Source organism: Chiloscyllium punctatum, chromosome 44, assembly GCF_047496795.1.
Source record: "Chiloscyllium punctatum isolate Juve2018m chromosome 44, sChiPun1.3, whole genome shotgun sequence".
NCBI lineage: Eukaryota > Metazoa > Chordata > Chondrichthyes > Orectolobiformes > Hemiscylliidae > Chiloscyllium > Chiloscyllium punctatum.
In genome coordinates this window covers 37,817,923-37,843,886 of record NC_092782.1, presented here as the reverse complement: position 1 = coordinate 37,843,886, position 25,964 = coordinate 37,817,923, and the positions used below count along the sequence as shown (strand labels likewise).

The 25,964-nt window shown below is 41.7% G+C and overlaps 1 protein-coding gene across 1 annotated transcript in view; it reads left to right on the top strand.

Annotated features, from left to right (window-relative positions):
- Nucleotides 1-25,964, top strand: part of LOC140466879 (protein PHTF2-like) — a 108,173-nt gene that overhangs the window by 25,649 nt on the left and 56,560 nt on the right. The window contains exons 2-3 of the mRNA XM_072562650.1: nucleotides 10,876-10,954; nucleotides 25,506-25,562. Of these exons, the coding sequence (XP_072418751.1) occupies nucleotides 10,910-10,954; nucleotides 25,506-25,562 (102 nt within the window). The 5' untranslated portion in view covers nucleotides 10,876-10,909. The remainder of the gene's footprint in view (nucleotides 1-10,875; nucleotides 10,955-25,505; nucleotides 25,563-25,964) is intronic.

Here is a 25,964-nt window from a genome sequence, read left to right as displayed (position 1 = left end):
CAGGTAAGTGTCCTCCAAGGTGCCTTCGAGATACGTAACGCAGAAATTGCCGAACAGAAACTGATGACTAAGTTCCATACCCGTGATCTTGGGTTCATGTTGCACTGCATGTAACCCCACCAAACTGTTTTGTATCTGTAAAATCTTCCTTATTGTCCTGTTTCGACACCATCACCTTGATAACTTGTTACGATCTCTCTAGCTTAATTAGTTTGTACAGTTTTGGATTACTTGTTACTTTGGTTAGACCCTCAGCATGCTACTCTAATACCTATCATGTTATTCTAGCCATTTGGTTTGCCTCCAGCACCACTTTAATTTAATTTTTTTGTAATTAACTCTCTGCCTCAATTAATTGGATTATAGGTCTTCCCTTCACTTGCTATTCAGCCTGTCAACACTCCGCGCACACCATTCATATGATCTTTTGATCTCTCTGCTACAAATTCTGTGCCTATGTACCTCTTCTTCACCTGATGAAGGAGTACTGCTCTTTTGTCTTGTGATTTCAAAAACCTGTTGGACTATAACCTGGTGTCATGTGTCTTCTGTCCTTGTCCACCCAAGTCTGACACTGGTACCTCCACACCTTAAGGGACTTGACAGGTAGATGCAGGTAGGTTGTTTCCCCTTGTGGAGAATGTGGGATCAGAGAGCATAATCTCAGAATAAGTGGGCACATATTTTAGCCAGAGATGAGAGAGAATTTCTTCTCAGTACTGAATCCGTTGAATTGTTTACGACAGTGGTGGGTCAATATGCATTTCAAGACTGAGGTAGATATACCTTTTAAATCAGAAAGGGAATTGAGGGTTTTAGGGAAAAGGAAGGAAAGCAGAATTGAGGATTATCAGATCAGCTATGATCTCATTGGTGGAGAAGACTTGAAGGGCTGAATAGGCTACTTCTCCTATGTTTTAAGGTCGGATAACTTGGAAATCTGTGTCCATTTCAGTATTACAACTTCCCCTTTTGACAATCTATTGGTGCTTGTTTTTAGTTTAATGGATCTCAACTGGCGAGAGAGTGGGATTCCTGTCCTGTCCTCCATCTGCCCTGGTAATTATTGTCACTACCAGGCTGAGTGCCTTGTAATATAGCCTGATGCTGATTTATTTTCAGCCTCCTGCTCTTGTCTCTGTTCTTTCCTTTTGTGGGGGCTATGAAAATTCAGCCCCTCATTTCAAAGTCAATTAGAAAACCTTTGTTTATGTGATAGTCTGTGTGTAAATTGCCAACTCTGTTTGTGAGTCAACTATTTACTATGTGGAAAGATGAAAGCAATTTGCTTTGTGTGCTCATTTGAAGTATACAGTCAGCTTATTGGCTGCTCAGCAAATAACAGGCTAAATAATTCTGTATCAGTGAATAATGTTTGAGTAAACATATAACTTTCTGAGTGGCTCTCTGAATAATAGTAATGTTGATGCACTGCTTTTAATTGAAAAGAGGTTAATTGCTGGACCTTTTAACTTTTTTTTTAGAAACCAAGTCCAGTTGTTTATAGAAGTGGAAGATGCTACATGCACAATTGTAGTACTTTGCAGTACAGAGGACACATTTTCCTAATTATGTATGTGCTATCTGACAGGTAGCCATTCAGTTTAAGTCTACTTTCAACTCGTGGTCAATAGCCTTGTAAATCACAAGTGGATATGCTGATAATTTATGTCTCTACACCCTCTTATTAAAGAGTTTCAGATCCCCGACACACTTTAGGTGAAAATATTTCTCTTAGATTCCCCTCTAAACCTTCTACCTCTTGCCCTAAAACTGACTTCAAAAATGAGAAATAGAACTTTGTTATATTTTTCCTATTGGTAATCCCACATTATTTTACACATTTTGGAGTGAGGATGATTTTGGGAGAAGTTGACTCACTCAGCAAAACTGAGAAGGAGATCATGGAGGACCTGATACTCAACAGGAGGAAGAGCATCCAACAGAAGGACATAATGAAAAGTGACTGAGGAGGATTATGTGAGTGTCAAAGAATTGTGGGAAAATAGGGAGATTGGTGGGCAGGTTAAAAAGGTGCTAATAGTAGCTGACTCAGTCGTCGTCTTCCCATAGTTATACACACAGCATTACAGGGGGAAAAGGAGAAGGAGAGGAGCATCCCCCAACGTGGAAATACAAGACGTCGCAAGGAGCCTGGTGTAGCCCAAACTTTAGCCATTGAGAATCGGGGTACCCATTGCACAACAGCTCTGGGCAATTGGGAGCAGTGACGCTCCGAATCAGGAGTAGTGAGACTGTTTATCTGTTGGACATCGATTTGGACCTTCCTGGCTTCATCCTCACTCCGGATTAGGTCTATGGATGACTCCATTTCCACAGCAATGTGGTTGATTCTGAAATAGTCTAGCACTCTGTTGTATTGATCACTACAAAGTCTCAAAGGAAGGAAACCATTTAGACCACTTAGCATTGACCTAGGTATTGCAAAAGACAGGATGCTCTTCAAAAATTAACCAAGATCCTTATTCAGCACCTATCAGACCCACAACCACTTCTGCCCAGAAAAACACAGGCAGCAGGTACATGGGAACACCATGTTCGCCTTTACATTCCCTTCCATGCCACGTACCATCCTGACCTGGAAATATATTGTCATTTCCTTCACTGTCCGTGCGTCAAGACCTTGGAGTTCCATCCCTAAGGGCATTGTGGATCTACCTACAGCACATGGACTACACAGTTCCACCACCTTCTCAAGGGCAACTAGGGTAGGCAATAAACTCTGGCCAACTGGTTCCTAAAAAATTCCTAGTCCTCCAGCCTACTAGTTATTGCCATTTTGTATGCCTTAGTTTTTTGATTGGATACCTTCCCTGACCATCTTTGTTAACCATAGGTGGTCTATCATTTTCAGAGTCCTTTTTGATTGGAATGAAGACAATTTTTACATTTTAGGTTTATTATCACATTTACACATGAGTGAGTACATTGAGAAGTTTACAAGTTGCCACTTATGGTGCCATCTTAGATACAAAGGCACCTAGGTACAGAATCTTGGTACAAAGGAAAAAAAACCAAAATTTAAGAAGTTAAGCATTACAGACCTTCTTACTAAAAAGTAGCAAAACAAAGAAACACAGATAACAGTTCAACACCATGTCTATAAACTCCTCGCCATGCTGGATTTGCACTCCTCACATGGCTTGACCTCATCCCCCATTGCCAGCCTGGGCTGACAGCTATCACCACCTTAACAACCAGCTGCCATTGGACTGCCATTCCTGCTCTCACCACTGCTCAGGTTGACTCCCATCGACCTCTCTCACCATTGAGGCATTATGAAACATTTGTTTAAATGTCTGTTAGAACTCATCCACTGATCTTTCCCCTTAGTCTATTTCCAAGGTTGCTTTAGACAACTCTTCTCATACTTCTTTAATTGACCTTATTTAAGTTGGGGACCAGAGTTGGTCTTCCTTGAATTAAAAATACACAACACCAGGTTATAGTCCAACAGGTTTAATTGGAAAGCACTAGCTTTCAGAGCGCCACTCCTTCATCAGGTAGTTGTGGAGGACCCAATTGTAAGATCCAGAATTTATAGCAAAAGTTTACAGTGTGATGTAACTGAAATTATACATTGAAAAATACCTTGATTGTTTGTTGAGTCTTTCATCTATTCGAATACCATGATAGTTTCACTTCTTTCATAAGTAAATCACAAAAAACTTTTTTGTTTAAAAGTTACATTCTCAGGCTAACTGTAACAATTGGTGTTAGCCAGATAATGTTGAAGGTGTTAGCCCCCTGTGTTCTCTGTCTGTGCCATAATGTTTAGACTGATTCTAATCTAAAAAGTGAGTTAATAAAGTCTTACATGAAATCATGCAGTTTTTGAGCAAAGTACAATGTAACTCAGCAAGTACAAGTTCACCCCACAAATGTATATGTGCGCATGTGTCTGTGTCGTTCTGTCTGGGGTGGGGTGTTGTGTGTGTGTGTGTGTGTGTGTGTGAGAGAGAGTGTGTATGTGAGTGTAGAGTGCCTAAATCTGTGAGGGGATGCATGTGAGTGTGGGAGTGTGTGTGTCTGTAGGGGTGTGTGTGAGTGTCTTTATCAATGAGGATGAGCACCTCGCCAAGACCTCCCCCACACCTCCACTGCTTGCCTTTAAACAACGGCCAAACTCAAACAGATCATTGTTTATACCAAACTGCCCGGCTTTCAGGTCAACTCCATAACACCCTGTCACGGTAGGCACTGCAAGACTATCAGATTGTGGACATGGATACCACCATTACACTTAGGGCCGCCTCCCACCATGTATGTGGCAGGTACATGTGACTCAGCCGCCGTTGTCTATCTTATACGTTGCAGGTAAGGATGCCCTGAGGCATGGTACATTGGGGAAACCGAGCAAAGGCTACGGCAACGGATGAATAGGCACCACACGACAATCAACAGACAGGAGTGTTCCCTCCCAGTTGGGGAACACTTCAGCGGTCCAGGACATTCGACCTCGGACCTTTGGGTGACCATCCTCCAAGGCGGACTTCGGGACAGGCAGCAGCGAAAAGTGGCTGAGCAGAGGCTGATAGCTAAGTTCCATTCCCATAGGGAGGGCTTCAACTTGGGTTCATGTCACACTACAGGTGACCACCATTGCACTATACGCACACGCAGGCACTCCTCCATGCACACACACACTCCCATACACACACCCCTACAGACACACTCACACTCTCACATGCATCCTTTCACAGACTTAGACCACTCTGTACACTCACACATATATATACTCTCAACCCCCCACCCCAGACCCATACATACACACACACACTCTTTTCTTTCTTTCTTTCTTTCTTTCTCTCTTTCTTTCTCTCTCTCTCTCTTTCTCTCTTTCTTCCTCTCTTTCTTTCTTTCTTTCTCTCTTTCTTTCTTTCTTTCTCTCTTTCTTTCTTTCTCTCTTTCTTTCTTTCTCTCTTTCTCTCTCTCTTTCTTTCTTTCTCTCTTTCTCTCTTTCTCTCTTTCTCTCTTTCTCTCTTTCTCTCTTTCTCTCTTTCTCTCTCTCTTTCTTTCTCTCTTTCTTTCTCTCTTTCTCTCTTTCTCTCTTTCTCTCTCTCTTTCTTTCTCTCTTTCTCTCTCTCTTTCTCTCTTTCTTTCTTTCTTTCTCTCTTTCTTTCTTTCTCTCTTTCTTTCTTTCTCTCTTTCTCTCTTTCTCTCTTTCTCTCTTTCTCTCTTTCTTTCTTTCTCTCTTTCTTTTTCTCTCTTTCTCTCTTTTCTCCCTTTCTTTCTCCCTTTCTTTCTCCCTTTCTTTCTCCCTTTCTTTCTCCCTTTCTTTCTCCCTTTCTTTCTCCCTTTCTTTCTCCCTTTCTTTCTCCCTTTCTTTCTCCCTTTCTTTCTCCCTTTCTTTCTCCCTTTCTTTCTCCCTTTCTTTCTCCCTTTCTTTCTCCCTTTCTTTCTCCCTTTCTTTCTCTCTCTCTCACCCCTACAGACACACACTCCTACACTCTCACATGCACCCCCTCTCAGACTGAGAGTCTGCACACATATACACTCTCTCTCACACACAACACCCCACCCCAGATACACACGCACGCACGCATACATACATATATGTTTGTGGGGTGAATTTGTACTTGCTGAGTTACATTGTACTTTGCTCAAAAACTGCATGAATTCATGTAAGACTTTGTTAACTCACTTTTTAGATTAGAACCAGTTTAAACATTATGGCACAAACGGAGAACACGGGGCTAACACTTTCAACGTTATCTGGCTAATACCAATTGTTACAGTTAACCTGAGAATGTAACTTTAAAAAAAAAAAATTTTTTGTGATTTACATATGAAAGAAGTGAAACTATCATGTATTCGAACAGATGGAAGACTCAACAGACAATTAAGATAATTTTCAATGTATAATTTCAGTTACATCACACTGTAAACTTTTGCTATAAATTCTCTGTCTTATAATTGTGTCCTCCACAACTACCTGATGAAGGAGCGGCGCTCCAAAAGCTAGTGCTTCCAATTAAACCTGTTGGACTATAACCTGGTGTTGTGTGATTTTTAACTTTGTACACCCCAGTCAAACACTGGCATCTCCAAATCATCCCTTGAATTAAAATGTGAGTGTACAAGCCTAACAAGGATCAAAAAGGAAGTGTGGTTAAAAAAGCAAATGTAATGTGAATGCCCGGCACAAATAGATGTTACTGGATATGATCTTACATTCATTACGGTGGCATGGTTACAAGGAGATCAAAGCTGGGAGCTTAATATTCAAGGGTATGATGGCTTTCAAAAGGAGAGGCAGGAACAATAGGGTGTGGGTTCACTTCGTTCTTAATGAAATGACAAGAGCAACAATTGATCTGGGATCAGATGATAGAGAATCCATATTAGTGGAGATAAAAATTAACAGTGAAAAGAAGACGTTGGTGGGAGTAATCTATAGACCTCCTAACAGTACCTGTTACATAGGGCAAAAAATAAGTCAATAAGTCAGTGTCTGCATGGGTTTCTATTATGTGCTCCAATTTCCTCCTGCAGTATAAAGGTGTGTAGGTTAGGTGGATTGGCCAGGGAAAATGTAGGATTACAGGGATAGGGTGTGTGTGGTTGGGTCTGGGAAAGTAAATATTATAACTATCAGTAGAAAGAATACTAGGGAAACTAGAGAGGCTAATGGATGATAAATTTCCTGGATCTGAAGGTTCTCTTTCTAGGAGATGAAAAGGAAGTAGTTACAGAGAAAGTAAATCTTCCAAACATCAATATAGAAGATTGAAAAGCTGCCAATATAATATTCAAAAAGCATAAGAGTCAAAAATCGGCCAGTTGGCTTAACTTTCCTTAATTCATTATTAAGGAAGAAACAGCAGAGTATTTAGAAAATCTTAACACAATCAAACATCAGCATGATTTTGTGAAATGGAAATCATATTTGCCAAATTTGTGACAGTTCTTTTGAGGATATAACTTTTGGAGGTGATAAAGAGACACTTAGAAGATAGGAGGAGGCCATTCGACCCTTCAAGCCTGCTCTGCAATTAGTCACAATCATGGCTGATTGTTCCAAAACCATAATCCTGCTTTCTCCTCATAACCTTTGATCCCATTTGCCCCAAGTGCTATATCTGGCTGCCTCTTAAATACATTCAATGTTTTGGCATCAACTACTACTTCCTATATAATGAATTTCACAGGCTCACCACTCTTTGGGTGAAGAAATGTCTCCTCATCTCTGTTCTAAATGGTCTACCCTGAATCCGCAGACTGTGACCCCTGGTTCTGGATGCATCCACAGTCGGGAACACCCTCCCTGCATATACCCTAGCTAGCCCTGTTAGATTTTATAAGGATCTATGAGATTCCAACAGCATCCCCCATTCATCTGCACTCCCAGCGAAAATAACCTCGCCAATCTCTCCTCAGAGGTCAGCCCCGCCATTCCCGGAATCAGCCTGGTAAACCTTCGCTGCACTGCCTTGAGAGCAAGAGCATCCTTCCTTAGAAAAGGAGACCTAAACTGTACATGATATTCCTGATGTGGCCTCACCAAGGCCCTGTATAAGTGCAGCAGCACATCTTGCCCCTGTACTGGAAACCTCTCACAATGAAGGCCGACGTACCATTTTCCTTCTTTACTGCTTGCTGCACCCACATGTTTACCTTCAGCAACTGGTGCACAAGGACACCAGGTCCCCCTCCCAATTTACAGCCCATTCAGGTCGTAATCTGCCTCCTTGCTTTTGCTTCCAAAGTGAGTAACCTCACGTTTATCCAAATTATACGCCATCTGCCATTGATGTGCCCACTCCCCAACCTGTCCAGATCATGCTGAAGGATATCTGCATCCTCGTTACAGTTCATCCTCCAAGCCAACTTGGTATCGACTTACCCCAATCCAATGCATTTTAATCTTGCCCAATAATCTCTTATGCGGGACTTTGTCAAACAATTCCTGAAAGTCCAAATGTACCACATTGACTGGCTCCCCTTGTCAACTCTACTAGTTACATCTTCGTGGAATTCCAACAGATTTGTCAAGCATAACTTCCCCTTCATAAATCCATACTGACTCTGTCTGATCCTGCCACTGCTTTCTAAATGCTCTGCTATAAAGTCCTTGATAATGAATTTGAGAAATTTCCCCACTATCTTCCCTTGCTTCTTCATTGCTGAATTCTAAACTGCTCCCAATCCTTAGACCTATTATTTTTCTTGGCCAATCTCTATGCTTCTTCCTAAGATCTAATACTACAGAATAACCTCCATTATCTGAATGAGACGGGTGGGCAGTATTTTGTTCGGATAATGGATAACCCGAAATTCAGATAATTGACGTTCAGATAACTGAGGTTGTTCAGTATTTCTAATTTCCTTTTGTAAGCCATGGATTGGCCCTCTTGCGCATTTTTGCTTTTGTGCCAGATAGGAATAAACAGTTGTTGCAGTTCATTCCTGTGTTCCTTGAATGTTTACCATTGCCAAACGCTGTCATCACTTTAAGTAACTCTCCTCAACCTATCAAGGCCAACTCATGCCTCATATTTTCATAGTTTCCTTTATTAAGATTGGGCACCATAGTCTCTGAATCAACTACCTCACTCTTCATCTTGATAACGTGGTACCACTATTTAAGAAAGGTGGTAAGGACAAGCCAGGGAACTATAGACCAGTGAGTCTGACATCGGTGGTGGGCAAGTTGTTGGAGGGAATCCTGAGGGACAGGATTTATATGTATTTGGAAAGGCAAGGACTGATTAGGGATAGTCAACATGGCTCTGTGAGTGAGAAATTGTCCCACAAACATGATTGGAGTTTTTTGAAGAAATAACAGAGGAATGATGAGGGCAGAGTGGTGGATGTGATCTATATGAACTTCAGCAAGGTGTTCGATAAGATTCCCCATGGGAGACCGGTTAGCAAGGTTAGATCTCATGGAATACAGGGAGAACTAGCCATTTGGATATAGAACTGGCTCGAAGGTAGAAGACAGAGGGTGGTGGTGGAGGGTTGCTTTTCAGACTGGAGGCCTGTCACCACTGGAGTGCCACAAGGATCAGTGCTGGGTCCACTATTTTTCGTTAATATATAAATGACTTGGATGTGAACATACGAGGTATAGTTAGTAACTTTGCAGATGACACCAAAATTGGAGGTGTAGTGGACAGTGAAGAAGGTTACCTCAGATTACAACAGGATCTTGATCAGATGGGCCAGTGGGCTGAGGAGTGGCAGTTGGAGTTTAATTTAGATAAATACGAGGTGTTGCATTTTGGGAAAGCAAATCTTAGCAAGACTTATACAGTTAATGATAAGGTCCGAGGGATAGTAGCTGAACAAAGAGACCTTGGAGTGCAGGTTCATAGCTCCTTGAAAGTAGAGTCACTGGTCAATAGGATAGTGAAGAAGGTGTTTTGGGTATGCTTTCCTTTATTGGTCAGAGTACTGAGTATAGAGTTGGGAGGACATGTTGCAGCAGTACAGGGCATTGGTTAGGCCACTATTGAAAGGATGTTGTGAAACTTCAAAGGGTTCAGAAAAGATTTACAAGGATGTTGTCAGGGTTGGAGGATTTGAGGTCTAAGGAGAGGTTGAATAGGCTAGGGCTGTTTTCCTTGGAGCGTCTGAGGCAAAGGGGTGACCTTTTATAGAGGTGTATAAAATCGTGAAGGGCATGGATAGGGTAAATAGACAGTGTCTTTTCCCTGGAATGGGGGAGTCCAGAACTAGAGGGCAAAGGTTCAGGCTGAGAGGGGAAAGATATAAAAGAGACCTAAGTGACAACTTTTTCACATAGAGGGTAGTGCATGTATGGAATGAGCTGGCAGAGGAAGTGGTGGAGGTGGGTAAAATTGTAACATTTAAAAGACATCTGGTTGGATATATGAATAGGAAGGGTTTGGAGGTATATGGGCCTTGTGCTGGCAAATGGGACGAGATTAGGTTGGGATATCTAGTTAACATGGACGAGTTGGACTGAAAGGTCTGTTTCTGTGCTGTACATCTCTATGACTGTGAGGTGATATGTAAATAAATGTTAGTTTTGAAATGTTTTTCTAGCATTACATTTAACATTCAGGCATGACAGAAATGCTATGAGGTGTGCTGTATGAAAATATATTATATGATAGCAAGAAATTAATTAATTTATTTTATAGTTGGGGTGTAGCGTCTTTATTTGATTATTTTGCGGAGATTGTTGGAAAGATGAGCAAATTCTTAGGTAATATAGTTTACTAATTTGAAGTTGAATACATTTTTGAGAAATATTCTTAGATTTGAAAGTTCACAAAATCAAAAGTGCTTCCACAAAAGCTGCAGTATTCGTAATTTTTAGAAAATTATCTTACCTGATGGGTGGAGGAGGATCCTGGGATTCTTGAAGTGTAATGTGGGCATACCAATCTTTGCAGCTGCATCTTTTTTGTAACTTGTTTTATATTTGACTTGGCAAATTACTGTATGCTTAGAAACATTGCACGTATAACAATTTTGTGTGCACCCTGCACTTGATTTTTTAAAATATTATGATTTCCCTGATGGAGTGTTTGAAACACTCTCATTTGAGACAAGGGAATGTCCTTATTGCAATAAAGGGAATGTCACAAATTGCTAACCAAAATACTATTCTGTATAAGATTGTGTAATAAATAATAAGATGACTAGATCAATTCCAAGAGACAACTGATGGGTGGAATGTCTATAGTGTGTAGAAATATGTAGACCGTACACTTCTAGCCTGGCAACTTTCAGTTGTTATGGTAACAAGTCACTACAAGACGTCTTACTAAATTAATAATGAGGTTGGGTGTAACATAAGCACAGCACCAGCAGACTTGTTTTTATCATTACTGTAGTAACTTGCAAGCGGTGCTGATCTCTTCTTCTCTCTCCTTTCAGCCTAACATGTCCATTGTATGATTGAGAGGAATAAATGGCGTCTAAAGTGACAGATGCTATAGTGTGGTATCAAAAAAAGGTAGGTCTTTCAATTTTTGTCTTGTAACTCTTTGAAGGTACAACTCTTTTCCACATTTTTCAAGTATTTGTCATATAGTATCTCTGATTTAAAGTAACTGAAATGAGCTTTTCAGGCCATTCAGACCTTTGAGACTACTCTATCACTAATTTGATCTTGGCCGATCTGTACCTCATTCTGATTTCATTAAGGATGTATGGAAGGAAATTGTTGCTATAGATCTGGAGTGCTCATATGCAATATTTTGACTTTCAGATCTATTTATCAGCTGTTCATTTTTTAATCAGTTTTTTCCTTCTGATGGATAACCTGCAGAACTTTTGATAAACTGAGCCTCTTGTTGTCTGGTTAAAATAATAATCAAACTATGAACTGGAGTATTAAGTAATTTATGTTTCTGTTCTGACAGTCTTCAGTGATAGTAGCAGTGGTACAGCTTGAACCAAGATTATGAACTGAGATTCTTGCTATTTCTTCAACCTGGTTGTTACTTTCATGTGCAAACATCATGGATTGTAAACAGGGACTGGGATCTACATCTATATAGAGCATGTTAACTCAGTAATGTTGATATCAATTAAATTGATCCCTGAACGAACATATTGAGAGAGGTATTTTTCCATTTTGGCTGAGTAATTTTTGTCAACTTGGCATCTCCTTATTACACTCAAATATTTGTTGTTACTTGTAAAAATGAATCATCAAATATCCCATCACTATAACTAAGCAATTTAAAATTTTTGGAGGCAAGCTGTTTTCAGATTGATTATTTTAGACATAAATTTAGAATTAAATAAAACTATCTATCCAATCAGGCAGTTCTAGTAGTACTTATAATAATTACTTAAGAAGGATGTTGCCTGTTGCAGGACTGTATTAAAACAAACACTGTAAAGTTCACTTGATCACAAAACACCTTACATCAATGAATTAGTTACTGAAACAAAGTTATGTGTAGAATTATTATGTTGGTAGCGTATAATCCCTGAATCACAAGTTGCTGTGTACCTCTTTATCTCCACAATTTTTAGTTTTTGCATATGTAATTAGATTGTATATGTCAACAGTCTATCCAGAAGCCCAATTTAATCATTGCTCAATCGTATATACTAGCTAACAGTCAGATGTGGGGACAACGCCAGATTTTTCTTGGCTCACATCCATAGAAGCAGGATCCTCCATCGCTGCATTGGCTAACCTGGCATTAGCTGGGGAATTGAACCTCTGAACCTTTTGGTTTTCTGTAGTTAAGATTTAACATAGTCACATCTTAATCAATGTTGCTGATTCATGCTTACAGTTCCTGAGGCTTACTTTCCATGATCTGATATCATCATGTTATCTCCAGAAGAACATTTTTTTATTACTTCCAATAGATCTAATCTCACAACTTACTTAACAGGCACGTATATTTTAATTAATGATTGTTTGAATTTATTTCTAAAATGTGGTCTGAATAAACAAAGCATTTTATGAGTATATGATGCATTCATAATGATGGTAATGCTATTTCACTCATTTGCAATATTAGAAAATAATTCATAATATTTATCACCTAGTGAGTCTGTAAAGTACATCTTTCATCAGGGTTGCGTAAGTTGCTTAACCTTGCCAAATTTAATTAATCTCTATGAATAAGGAATATGTGACACATTATATCAATGAAGTAATTGACTTGCAGTAACTTGCCAACCAGTGCACGTTTTAAACTTTTTTTTCTGACTTTGGGAGAAACACACCTTTTGTGTTTGCTACTAGTCCACATTAATATTTTTCTCACGGTATGGTGGCTCAGTGGTTAGCACTGCTGCTTTTCGGTGCCAGAGACCCAGGTTTGATTCCAGCCTCGGGTGACAGTCTGTGTGGAGCTTGCACATTCTCCTCGTGTCTGTGCGGGTTTCCTCCGGGTGCTCCAGTTTCCTCCCGTAATCCAAAGATGTGCAGGTTAGGTGAATTGACCATGCTAAGTTGCCCATATTGTTTTGGGATGTGTAAGTGAAGTGCATTAGTCAGGGGTAAATGTAGAGTAATAGGTTAGGGGAATGGGTAGGAGTGGGTTACTCTTCAGAGGATCGGTGTGGACTTGTTGGGTTGGAGGGCCTGTTTCCACGCTGTAGGGATTCTATGGTTAAAATAAGTGCCAAGTGTCCTATTAGCCTCTTAACCAGAGCATTGGTGAATTTGGCCCTGTTCCTATCCCTACCTCAGTGCTGTACTTGGATAGAGAATTTTTTCAAAAAAGCTTTTGCATTGGAAAGTATAGGTGCCTTCTGTATAGAAGGACATAAGACTCTGATTAGAGCTGCATTAAACTGAGAACCCCACCCCCACCCCATGACATATTTTTAATGTTGTTTAAAGTATAAATTGAGGATCTAAAGTTTGTCAGGTATAGCAATTTAAATTTAGTATCAAATATCTTATGATAATCATTCTATGGTAATTACTGTAGAGAAATGGGATTTAGTGGTAGTGCACAGACAGTATGATGAGGCAATTTTGTGATCAATATGTATTACTTTCAACCATTGGGTCGGCTTTAAAAGAATATTTTAAAATCTGCCTTGAGAATATGACTTTGGAACATTCATTACATTACATTAAAGGTGCAATATAAATATAAAGTGTTATTGTAGCAACTTGGATTAAGAAGGTAATCTGTATCCATTTTGTTGTTGAATCTCAAGATGGTATCTGTTTACAAAGATGTTACCTGGAACAAATTTAACTCTTTCGCACCAAAGCTAAGAATTAAGGGCAGAAGTAGGCCCTTTAATTAAAATCATGGCCTAGTTATTTGTTTTGAATCCCACTTTCTAACTACACCTGATAACCTTAGATTCTTCGAGGAGAAAGTGAGGACTGCAGATGCTGGAGATCAGAGCTGAAAATGTGTTGCTGGAAAAGCGCAGCAGGTTAGGCAGCATCCAAGAAGCAGGAGAGTCGACGTTCCTGAAGAAGGGCTCATGCCCGAAACGTCGATTCTCCTGCTCCTTGGATGCTGCCTGACCTGCTGCGCTTTTCCAGCAACACATTTTCAACCTTAGATTCTTGTTAGGCAAAGGAATCTATCTATTTCTGCCTTAAAAAAATTCGATGATTCCACCTCCATTGCCTTCTGAGGCAGAGAGTTCAAACTTCATACCATCTGTGAGAAAAAATTCTCATTGCTGATTGAAAACAGAGATCCTTAATTTTCCCTCTTGCCCTTGAGTTCTAGATTGACCCATGATGAAATATCCTTTATATGCCACATTGTCAAGACCATTCAAGATCTTTATACACTTCAATCTTAGTCTTGTCCAGTCTGTCTCACCATTCTCCTAAGACAACTGACTCATTCCGATATCAGAATAGTAAACTGCCTCCAATGTGTTTGTACTCTACCTTAAATAAGGAGGTGCGAAACTGTACACCATACCTTGTATAAATGAAGCATGACACCCTTACTTTAATGTTCAATTCCTCTCATAATAACAGCATTCATTTGCTTTGTTAATTATTTGCTGTATTTGCACACTTTTTGTGATGTCTTTGCAGTTTCAAAGTCTGCAGTTCTCTTGTTAAATAATATTCTACTCTTATTCTTTTTGCCAGTGACCAATTTCACATTTTTCCACATGCCTTCTGTGTCTGATTTTTGCAACTTAACCTGTCTATTTCAATACTTTATATCCTCTTTATATCCTCTTCATAACGTATTTTCCAATTTATTTTTGTCATTTTGCAAATTTAGCTGCCATGACTTTGCTCCTCTCATCTGTCATCAATATAAATGATTTTTTAAAAAACTGAGATCCAGCACAGATCCCTGCAGTAGAGGCATGGTGGCTCAGTGGTTAGCACTGCTGCCTCACAGCAGGGACTGAGTTTGGTTCCACCTTCAGGCAACTGTCTGTGTGGAGTTTGCACATTCTCCCTGTATCTGCGTGGGCTTCCTCTGGGTGTTCCAGTTTCCTCCCACAGTCCAACTATGTGCAAATGGAATATTGTCCTTCATTGCTAGAGGGATGGAATTTAAAAATAGGGAGGTTATGCTGCAGCTGCATAGGGTGCTAATGAGGTTGCACTTGGAATAAGGTTAAAAATCGCACAACACCAGGTTATCGTCCAACAGGCTTAATTGGAAGCACTAGCTTTCGGAGCCCTGCTCCTTCATCAGGTGGTTGTGGAGTACACAATTGTAAGACACAGAATTTATAGGAAATTTTGCTATAAAGCCTGTGTGTTACAATTGTGTACTCCATAATCACCTGATGAAGGAGCAGTGCTCTGAAAGCTAGTGCTTCCAATTAAACCTGTTGGACTATAACCTGGTGTTGTGATTTTTAACTTTGTACACCCCAGTCCAACACCAGCATCTCCAAATCAGCACTTGGAATACTGTTGTGGTTCTGTTCGCCGAGCTGGGAATTTGTGTTGCAAATGTTTTGTCCCCTGTGTAGGTGACATCCTCAGTGCTTGGGAGCCTCCTGTGAAGCGCTTTTGTGATGTTTCCTCTGGCATTTATAGTGGCTTGTCTCTGCCGATTCCGGTTGTCAGTTCCAGCTGTCCGCTGCAGTGGCTGGTATATTGGGTCCAGGTCGATGTGTTTGTTGATGGCACTCATCCACAGATTCTATGCCTCTAGGAATTCCCTGGCTGTTATCTGTTTGGTTTGTCCTATAATAGTAGTGTTGTCCCAGTCGAATTCATGTTGCTTGTCATCTGCGTGTGTGGCTATGTCATTTCGTGGCTAGTTGGTGTTAAATGCCGGAGGAAACATCACAGAAGCGCTTCACAGGAGGCTCCCAAGCATTGAGGATGTCACCTAGACAGGGGACGAAACGTTTGCAACACAAATTCCCAGCTCGGCGAACAGAACCACAACAACGAGCACCTGAGCTACAATTCTCCCAAAACTCTGAACTTGGAATGCTATGTACAGTTTTGGTCTGCTTACTTGAGAAAGGATGTACTGACACTGGAGGAGGTGTAGAGGAGGTTCATTAGTTTGATTCTGGAGTTGGGAATTGGCTTAGGAGAAACGGAGTAGACTGGGACTGTAATCATTGGAATTTACAAGAATGAGTGGAATGGATAAGATGGAAGCAGAGAGATCGTTTCACCCACAAGTGGAAACAAGAATTAGCAGGCTTAACCTTAAAGTAAGGGGGAGTAAATTTAGGACTGAGTTGAGGAGGAACTTCTTCACCCAAAGGGTTGTGAATCTGTGAAATTACCTGCCCAGTGAGGGCAAGCCCATTCGATGTTTTTTAAGGCAAAAATAGATTTTTGAACTGTCCGGGAATTAAGGGTTATGGGAGCTGGTGGGTAAGTGGAGCTGAGTCCATGAAAAGATCAGGCATGATCTTATTGAATGGAGGAGCAGGGTCAACAGGGCCAAATTGCCTATTCCTATTTCTTACATTCTTCTGTGCAGGTTAGGTGGATTGGACATGCTGAATTGCCGATAGGGTGCATGGATGAGCTGGCTAGGTGGATTAGTCAAGGGAAAAGCAGGGTTATGGGGATGGGGTATGGAGGTGGGCCTGGGTGCGATGCTGTTTGGAGGGTCAGTGTGGACTTGATGGTCTAAGTGGATTTGCTTCCACACTGTGGAGATTCTATGATACTTCACTAGCTACATTTTACCAATCAGAAAATGACCAATTTATGCATTTTCTGTACTTATGCAGCAGACTTATCTTCTACCCGTGATAATATTTAGTCTCATACTCCATGAGCTGCTAGTTTGTGCAAGAAACCTTTTGTGTGGAACTTTTGACAAATGCCTTCTAGAAACAATGTAAAGTATGTCTACAGATTCTCGTTTTATAGAGTCATGGAGTCATAGAGATGTACAGCATGGAAACAGACCCTTCGGTCCAACCCGTCCGTGCCAACCAGATATCCCAACCCAATCTAGTCCCACCTGCCAGCACCCAGCCCATATCCTTCCAAACCTTTCCTATTCATCAAAGCACTCCAATAAAATGGTTAAACATAATTACCCTTTTGCAAAACCATGCTAATATTTTAAGGATTATCTTGAGTTTTTCTAAGTGCCCAGCTTTAACTTTAAAGATGACTCCAACACCTTCCCTACAACAGGTGTCAAGGCAATTGGTCTTTAGTTTCTTTTTTCTGCTTTCCTCCCTTGAATGGATGGGTTATTTTTACTACTCTCCAGTTTGATGGAACATTTCCAGACTGTAGCAAATTGTGGAAAATTAACATTAACACATCTAGCTCATTCGTCACCTGTTCTAAGACCTTCAGATTAAGTCTGTCAGGGTCAGGGACTTGTCAGCCCACAACTCCATCAATTTGCTCTGCACCTCTTCCAAAGTGACTTTATTTTTTCTGAAGTTCCTTTCTCTCTTCCACCACACTGATTTACAGCGATTACTTACTTATTTTACTTGTCTTTATTATTGAGAATATAAAATATTGTTCATTTCATCTCATTTCCTTTTTTTGTCTTTCAACTCTCCAATTTGCACACTCTAGCAGAGTGATATTTCCTTCACTTACTCTTTTCCTTTTAAAATGCCTGCAAAGTCACTTGCTATCCACTTGTATATTTCTAGTTCACTTCCCCTTGCACACTAATTTCTTTCATTTGATTTAATCTTTTCATCATTCTCTGCTGTTAATTACATTCTAATCATTTCATCTGCCCTGTATCTTTGCATGTTTATATGCTTTTTAATTCTTTTGTTATATGCTTTGTTCATTCTTTGTTAATTAACCACAGATGATGGGTTCGTCACTTAAAATTTTCTTTGACAGTAATTCTGAGTATCTTTAAAGATCCCCTCAAATGTCTGCTTCTCAATAGATCTATCTCACTAGCTTATCTTCTCATTCGCTCCAGGTAGTTCTGTTTTCGTGCCCATGTAATTACTATTGTTTAAAATTTAAAATACTAGTCTTTGACCCATTCTTCTTTTCAAGCTGGGTGTAAAATTCAATCAGGTTATATTTGATACCATGTGGTGCCTTTACCCTGAGCCTTGAATTCATCCTGTCACATTGCAAATGCCAAGACTAGTATAATCTGCTTTCTCCCTGGTTTAAGAACGTGCTGTTCTGGGAAACTAATGTAAAAATACTTTATAAACCCCTCTTCCAAGATATGACTACCAATCTGATTTTAAGATTTTATATCGATTAAAAGCACCCATGATTATTGCTATACCTTATCATAAGCACCCAATATTTCTTCATGTATACTTAGTCCTACTTTGTGATTGCTGTTAATCAGCCTGTAAACCTTTCCCAGTATCAACTTCTTTCCCTTGTTACTTATTGTCTTCAGCCAAACCAATTGCACATTGTGATCTCCCGAAACAAAGTCATATCTGACTATTGCACCAAAGCTATCCTTGATTAACAGTGCTACTCTTTCACTTTCTTTAACCACAATTACTTAGAATTGAGTTTTAAGGGTGATTACCCTCACTTTTAGTATGTCTTTCCTGTTTTTCATAATGTTTATTCAAATAAAATCATTTGCTTTGGTTTTGTTCTCCCTCCTTGATAGTATAATCTGAGGTGCTGCATTTTGGAAAGACAAATCTTAGCAGGACTTATACATTTAATGGTAAGGTCCTGGGGAGTGCTGCTGGACAAAGAGATATTGGAGTGCAGGTTCATAGTTCCTCAAAAGTGGGGTCGCAGGTAGACAGCGTAGTGAAGAAGGCATTTGGAACACTTTGCTTTATTAGTCAGAGCATTGAGTATTGGAGTTGGGAGGTCATGTTATGGCTGTACAGGACATTGGTTAGGCCACTTTTGAAATATTTTGTGCAGTTTTGGTCTCCCGCCTATGGGGAAGGATGTTGTGAAACTTGAGAAGATTCTGAAATTATTTACAGGAATGTTGTCAGGTTTGGAGGGTATGAGCTACAGGGAGAGGCTGAATAGGCTGGGGTAGTTTTCACTGGAGCGTCAGAGGCTAAGATGTGACCATAGAGAAGTTTATAAAATCATGAGGGGCATGGGTAGGGTAAATAGACAAGGTTTTTTCTCTGGAGTGGTGAAGTACAGAATTAGAGGCATAGATTTAGGGTGAAAGAGGAAAGATATAAAAGAGACCTAAGGGGCAACTTTTTCATCCAAAGGGTGGTGCATGTATGGAATGAGCTGCCAGAGGCTGGTACAATTGCAATATTTAAAAGGCATTTGGATGGGCACATGAATAGGAAGAGTTAAGAGAGACATGGGCCAAGTGCTGGCAAATGGGACTAGATGAGGTTGGGATATCTGGTTGACATGGACAAGTTGGACCAAAGGATCCGTTTCCATGTTGTACATCTCTATGACTCTATGATATATTCAATGAATTTCTGTTTCATATTGGATTGAAGAAAAAAAAGCTTCTGACATTTTCATTCTTTTACATAGATCATTGTGTTATCAGTAAACTACTGTTCTGGATGGTATTAAATTTGCTGAATGTTAGGCCTAAACCTGCCCAGGTGATTGAGTATTGCATCACAATGTTGATAAACTTTGTCGATGGATGGAAGGGATTTGATAGGTCAAGAGATTAAACATATCATCCTGTACCCGATCTCAGCCCCGCTCTAGTCAATTGTTGAAGAGCTGTTCTAATTCAGCCTTTTGTCACTGGTGACTCCCAGGATATTAATGTTGGGGGACTTGGCACCATTGAAGGAAATTTTATTTTTGAATGATATTGAATGCTGTGCAAGAATTCCACACTCCTGACCTGGGATTACAAAAAGCTCAATGGTAGAAAATGGTTGGACCAAGGACATTGCTGTGCAGTAATAGCCTTAGGCTGTCATGGCATCTGACTGGCAGATAAGATCTTCCTTTATGTGAGTAATGTGCCTGATCATTGGAGGTATTTCTCTTCTACTTCTATTGACCTCACTCTTCCTAGGACTCCTTGGTGTCAACAGTCGAATGCTGTCTAGATTTTGAGGGTATGTACTATTGTCTATTCAATTGTCATAATTTATTTGTATCTGGATCAAGCTTTGGAGTTCTGGAGTCAAATGTTTCAGGAGAAACATGAGCTGAGAATCAGTAAGAAAATTAGTGGTAAATAAGTGTTAATGGTGGCAATATCTAGGATTTTATTTGTCACTTCATTGATTAGATGACAAAATCATAATTGACCAGATCAGAATTATTCTGTTTTGTTGGTAATATACCTTGGCAATATCTCTCATTGTTGGGTAGCTGCAGATATCATCAAATTTACTGGAGTTGAGGTACTTGGTTCTTTGTTGGAACTCTGACATTATCAGGACCCACAGTCTTTGCTGAGTCCAATGGTTTAATTGTTTTCCAGGTTTCCTGGAATGACTGAAGCTAGCTTTATGCTGTCATTTACAATGGTGTGGAATTCAGGAGAAGGTAAAGGAGGATGTTTAAATTTTTACTTTCAGGTTTTGTCCCTATTAAGAATTGCAAGGGATCTGTATTCATAAAACTTGAACTTTTGCACATGTGACATAATGATCAATACTTTCTCGGTGAGCTTGAAACTTAGTACTGAACTCCTGTCCTTTTGTATGTTGTATTTTTCTGATATATAAGATAATCTTTGTGCATCTTTGGGTTCCAATTTTTTTCAATATGTATATAAACTTAACTATTGTGTAAAATAAACTACTGGTCTAAACTTGGTGCTTTATTTCCACAACTGTTGCAACTTTATTGTGAGTTTTTCTTCTAATTTCCAATTGGCACACAATTTCCAGACTTTCCATTTGTATTCTAGTTTCAACACTATGTAAAGATTTCTGTCTTTCTTGAGTAACCTAACTCAAGAAGCTGTGTTGAACTTTTTCGATTGCTGACTTGTTTTTCTCTCTAACCGTTGGCTATAGTCAGCATCAAAATGATTTCACATAACTCATCTGGAGCAGATTATAATGCTTCATGCATTATGTTCAATAATTCTTCAGCAAGCTGAGGACATAACTTGCTGTTTCATCAACTGTTCATTGTTCACTCCAGTTACTGGCCTGTTTTAACAAACGTTGTTCATTGCTGACTTAGTTTCTTAAATAATATATTATCACACCGTGTTTGTTTTCAATGTGCCTCAAAGCATTACTTACGCACTATAAACCTATTATTATCCAAAGAGGGTGGCTGAGTTCAAATTCAAGGTAGAATTTCTGTTTAAGTTGGGCCAGCTGATTTGAAATCCAACATTCTTGTTCCAGAGCTGCATCTGTCTGTTAATTCTCCCAAGTGCTTTGGTAGTTAGCAGCTGTTATAAACAACTACTTGCTTCAGCAATTGTGGCTGTCATTTGTGAACGTAACTGGAACTTCCATGGTAAATCCATTTTGATGTTAAAATCTGTTCCATGCATGAGCCCTGTACCTCATTAATTATTTCAAGTATGCAGCCAAATTAATATTGACCTTCAAGATGTTCTTTCTTGGCTTGACAGTTTGAAAAAGACCAGTTTGATATTTGAAATTTTTTTCATAGAATCATAGAGATATACAGCACAGAAACAGACCCTTCAGTCCAACCCATCCATGCCGACTAGATATCCCAACCTAATCTAGTCCCATTTGCCAGCATGAGACCCATATCTCTCCAAACCCTTTCTATCCGGATGCCTTTTAAATGTTGTAATTGTATCAGCCTCCACCACTTCTTCTGCCAGCTCATTGCATACATGCACCACCCTGTGCATGAAAACGTTGCCCCTTGGATCACTTTTATATCTTTCCCCTCTCACCCTAAACCTATGCCCTCTAGTTCTGGACTCTCCCACCCCAGGGAAAACACCTTGTCGGTTTATCCTATCCATGCCCCTCATGATATTTTAAAATCTGAGGTCACTTGTCACCTTTGACGTTCCAGGGAAAACAGCCCCAGCCTATTCAGCCTCTCCCTGTAGCTCAAATCCTCCAACCCTGGCAACATCCTTGTAAGTCTTTTCTGAACCCTTTGAAGTTTCACATCATACTTCTAATAGGAAGGAGACTAGAATTGCATGCAATGTTCCAAAAGTGGTCTAATCAATGTCCTGTATAGCCACAACATGACCTCCCAGCTCCTATACTCAATGTTGTGTCCAAAAAGAAAAGCATCCCAAATGCCGCCTTCACTATCCTATCTACCTGTGACTCTACTTTCGAGGAGCTATGAACTTGAACTCCAAGGTCTCTTTGTTTAGCAACACTTCCTAGGACCGTACCATTAAGTGTTTAAGTCATGCTAAGATTTGTTTTTCCAAATGCAGCACCTGGCATTTATCTAAATTAAACTCCATCTGCTAGTCCTCAGCCCATTGGCCATCTGATCAAGATTCTGTTTTCATCTGAGGTAACCTCCTTCGCTGTCCACTATGCCTCCAATTTTGGTGTCATCTGCAAACTTACTAACTGTACCTCTTATGCTTGCATCCAAATCATTTATATGAATGATGAAAAGAAGGGGACCCAGCACTGATCCTTGTGGCACTCCACTGGTCACAGGCCTCCAGTCTGAAAAATAAGCCTCCACCAAATTCCTCTGTCTTCTACCTTCAAGGCAGTTCTGTATCCAAGTGGCTAGTTCTCCCCGTATTCCATGAGATCTACCTTGTTAACCAGTCTCCCACGGAGAACTTTGTGGAACACCTTGCTGAAGTCCATATAGATCACGTCCACCGCTCTGCCCACATCAGTCCTCTGAGTTACTTCTTCAAAAAACTCAATCAACTTTGTGAGACATGATTTCCCAAGCACAAAGCCATGTTGACTAGCCCTAATCAGTCCCTGCCTTTCCTAATACATGTAAATCCTGTCCCTGAGGATTCCCTCCAACAACTTGCCTACCACCGATGTCAGGCTTACCAGTCTATAGTTCTCTGGCTTGTCCTTACCACCTTTCCTAAACAGTGTGATATACTTGTCATACAGAGGATTGTAATATCTCAGATCTAATTTATGATCCTTCTCAACTGTCCATGAGTTTCGGTTCCATAAAGGAAAGCTTTCATGGAACAAAAGTTGTTGCATCACAGAAGGAGGGTATTTGACAACTTGTGGCGGTATTAATGTGGTGTTCTGTTACTTGTTTCCTCATCTGTTAATCCCTGACCTATCTGCTCATACAGTACTTTTCAAATGACGTTTTAGTCTTTACCTCAAAAGGCATTTATAACAAAGCATCACTGAATTGAGTCCCACATCAAAAATGTTCCTGCTCACTTCCTCTAAGGCACGAACATCTCCATATCGTTTCCCCCCCTCTCCATTTCCCCCCTCTCCATTTCCCCCCTCTCCATTTCCCCCCTCTCCATTTCCCCCCTCTCCATTTCCCCCCTCTCCATTTCCCCTCTCTTTCCCCCCCTCTCCTTCCCCCCTCTCCTTCCCACCCTCTCCTTCCTCCCCCCTTCCCCCCCCTCCTTCCCTCCCCTCCTTCAACTCCCTCCTTCCCCCCCTCTCCTTCCACCCCCCACTCCTTCCACCCCCCACTCCTTCCACCCCCCACTCCTTCCACCCCCCACTCCTTCCACCCCCCACTCCTTCCACCCCCCACTCCTTCCACCCCCCACTCCTTCCACCCCCCACTCTCTCTCCTTCCCCCGCCTCCTTTTCCCCCCGCCTCCTTTTCCCCCTCTGCCTTCCTCCCCCCGCCTTCCTCCCCCTGCCTTTCCCATCTGCCTTCCCCCACCCCCACCCCCACCCCCACCTTCCCCCCCCTGCCTTCCCCCACACCTCCCCCCCCCCCCCACCTGCCTTCCCCACTCTCTGCCTTCCCCCCCTCTTCCTTTTCCCCCCCCGCCTCCCCCCCTGCCTTTCCCCCCCCCCGCCTTCCCCCCCCCCGCCTTCCCCCCCCCCCCGCCTTTCCCCCCCCCCGCCTTCCCCCCCCCCGCCTTTCCCCCCCCCGCCTTTCCCCCCACCCCGCCTTTCCCCCCACCCCGCCTTTCCCCCCACCCCGCCTTTCCCCCCACCCCGCCTTTCCCCCCACCCCGCCTTTCCCCCCACCCCGCCTTTCCCCCCACCCCGCCTTTCCCCCCACCCCGCCTTTCCCCCACCCCGCCTTTCCCCCCTCTGCCTTCGCCCCCCCGTCTTCCCGTCTCTTCCCCCCCGTCTCTTTCCCCCCCCCCAGTCTCTTCCCCCCTGTCTCTTCCCCCCCATCTTCCCCCACTTCCCCCTCGCCTTTCTCCCCCCCCTTTCCCCCTCCCCATCTCTCTTCTCTTTTCTCTCTCTCTCTCTCTCTCTTCCCCCCCTTCCCCTTCCCCCATTCTCTCTCTCTCTATCTCCCCCTCCCCATTCTCTCTCCCTTGTGCACACTCTCTCTCTTTTCCTCCCTCCTCTTTCCTCCCTCCTCTTTCCTCCCTCCTCTTTCCTCCCTCCTCTTTCCTCCCTCCTCTTTCCTCCCTCCTCTTTCCTCCCTCCTCTTTCCTCCCTCCTCTTTCCTCCCTCCTCTTTCCTCCCTCCTCTTTCCTCCCTCCTCTTTCCTCCCTCCTCTTTCCTCCCTCCTCTTTCCTCCCTCCTCTTTCCTCCCTCCTCTTTCCTCCCTCCTCTTTTCTCCCTCCTCTTTTCTCCCTCCTCTTTCCTCCCTCCTCTTCCCCCCCTCTCTTTACCCCCCTCTCTTCCCCCCCTCTCTTTCCCCCCCTCTCTCTTTCCCCCCCTCTCTCTTTCCCCCCTCTCTCTTCCCCCCCATCTCTCTCTTCCCCCCCCACATCTCTCTCTTTCCCCCCCCCACATCTGTCTCTTTCCCCCCCCCACATCTCTCTCTTTCCCCCCCCACATCTCTCTCTTCCCCCCCCCACATCTCTCTCTTCCCCCCCCCACATCTCTCTCTTTCCCCCCCCCACATCTCTCTCTTTCCCCCCCCCACATCTCTCTCTCTTCCCCCCACATCTCTCTCTTCCCCCCTCCCATCTCTCTCTTCTCCCCTCCCATCTCTCTCTTCTCCCCCCTCTCCCCCCCCACCGCGTGTTCTCTCTCTCTCTCTCTCTCTCTCTCTCTCTCTCTCTCTCTCTCTCTCTCTCTCTCTCTCTCTCTCTAACCCCCCGTCCCTCTCTCTCATAAAGCACCATAATCATTATCGTTCTTCATTTATCCTACAGTCATCTTTCTTATGAGGTCATTTTCACTATTCATTCAGCATAAAGTCAACAAGTCTCACTCATCACATGGCTAAGCAGTAAATGCTGGCACCATGTTACCCCATTGCATCCCATAGCAACCATTGAGAATACCATTTTTGACAGAATGTTAACCCTAACCTCCTTCCCATCATAATTATAAAATAGGCCAATAATGATGGGAAAGGCATGAATGCTGTGGTATGGGAAGAAAAGGTTTTCGATTTAATAATGCACTGTTGGAATATGGTTACTAATATCATCACAAATGTTTTGAGCATCTCCACTTGTAGGACTCAATTAAGATGTTCGATTATTATGAAATGCTGGGTGCATTTTTCAAGCCAGATGAGTGTAGAATTTTCTGTGGTCTTGTATTTATGGTGCAGAAATACTTACTGGGTATGAAACCTACTTTTTAACCTGTTTTCTCCAGATTTGAAACATTCATTAATATTTAACTTTTTTGTTTCGTTATAGATTGGGGCTTATGATCAACAGATATGGGAGAAATCTGTAGAACAAAGAGAGATCAAGGTACAGAATTTTTAATTTCTATGGAGCTAAATGGTCAATAGTGAGATGTTAGAATTCTAAGTGAAGCTGAGTAAGTAACATTATGTCACATTTGGTGAAATGCATGGGTACGTGCTGCAAACGACAGGATCAGCCAGCATTGCCTACTTTCTTTAGAAATATACAATTTGGTTGAGGTGGCTTTGTACTCCTGTTTGATCTGAACTATAAATTGGTTCAGTTCTCAGACCAAGGTCACTGAGGTAGATGTCAACCAACATTAAACGCTGGCAATGATTTGGAACATTTAGGTGGTGTGGTGGGAGAAGCTTATTAGAAACAATGGGGGAAGACCCAGGAAGATGTGAGGAGTGAATTGGGTGGATGATTTGCCTTGGGCTCTGCTTTTGTGGGTAAAAACAA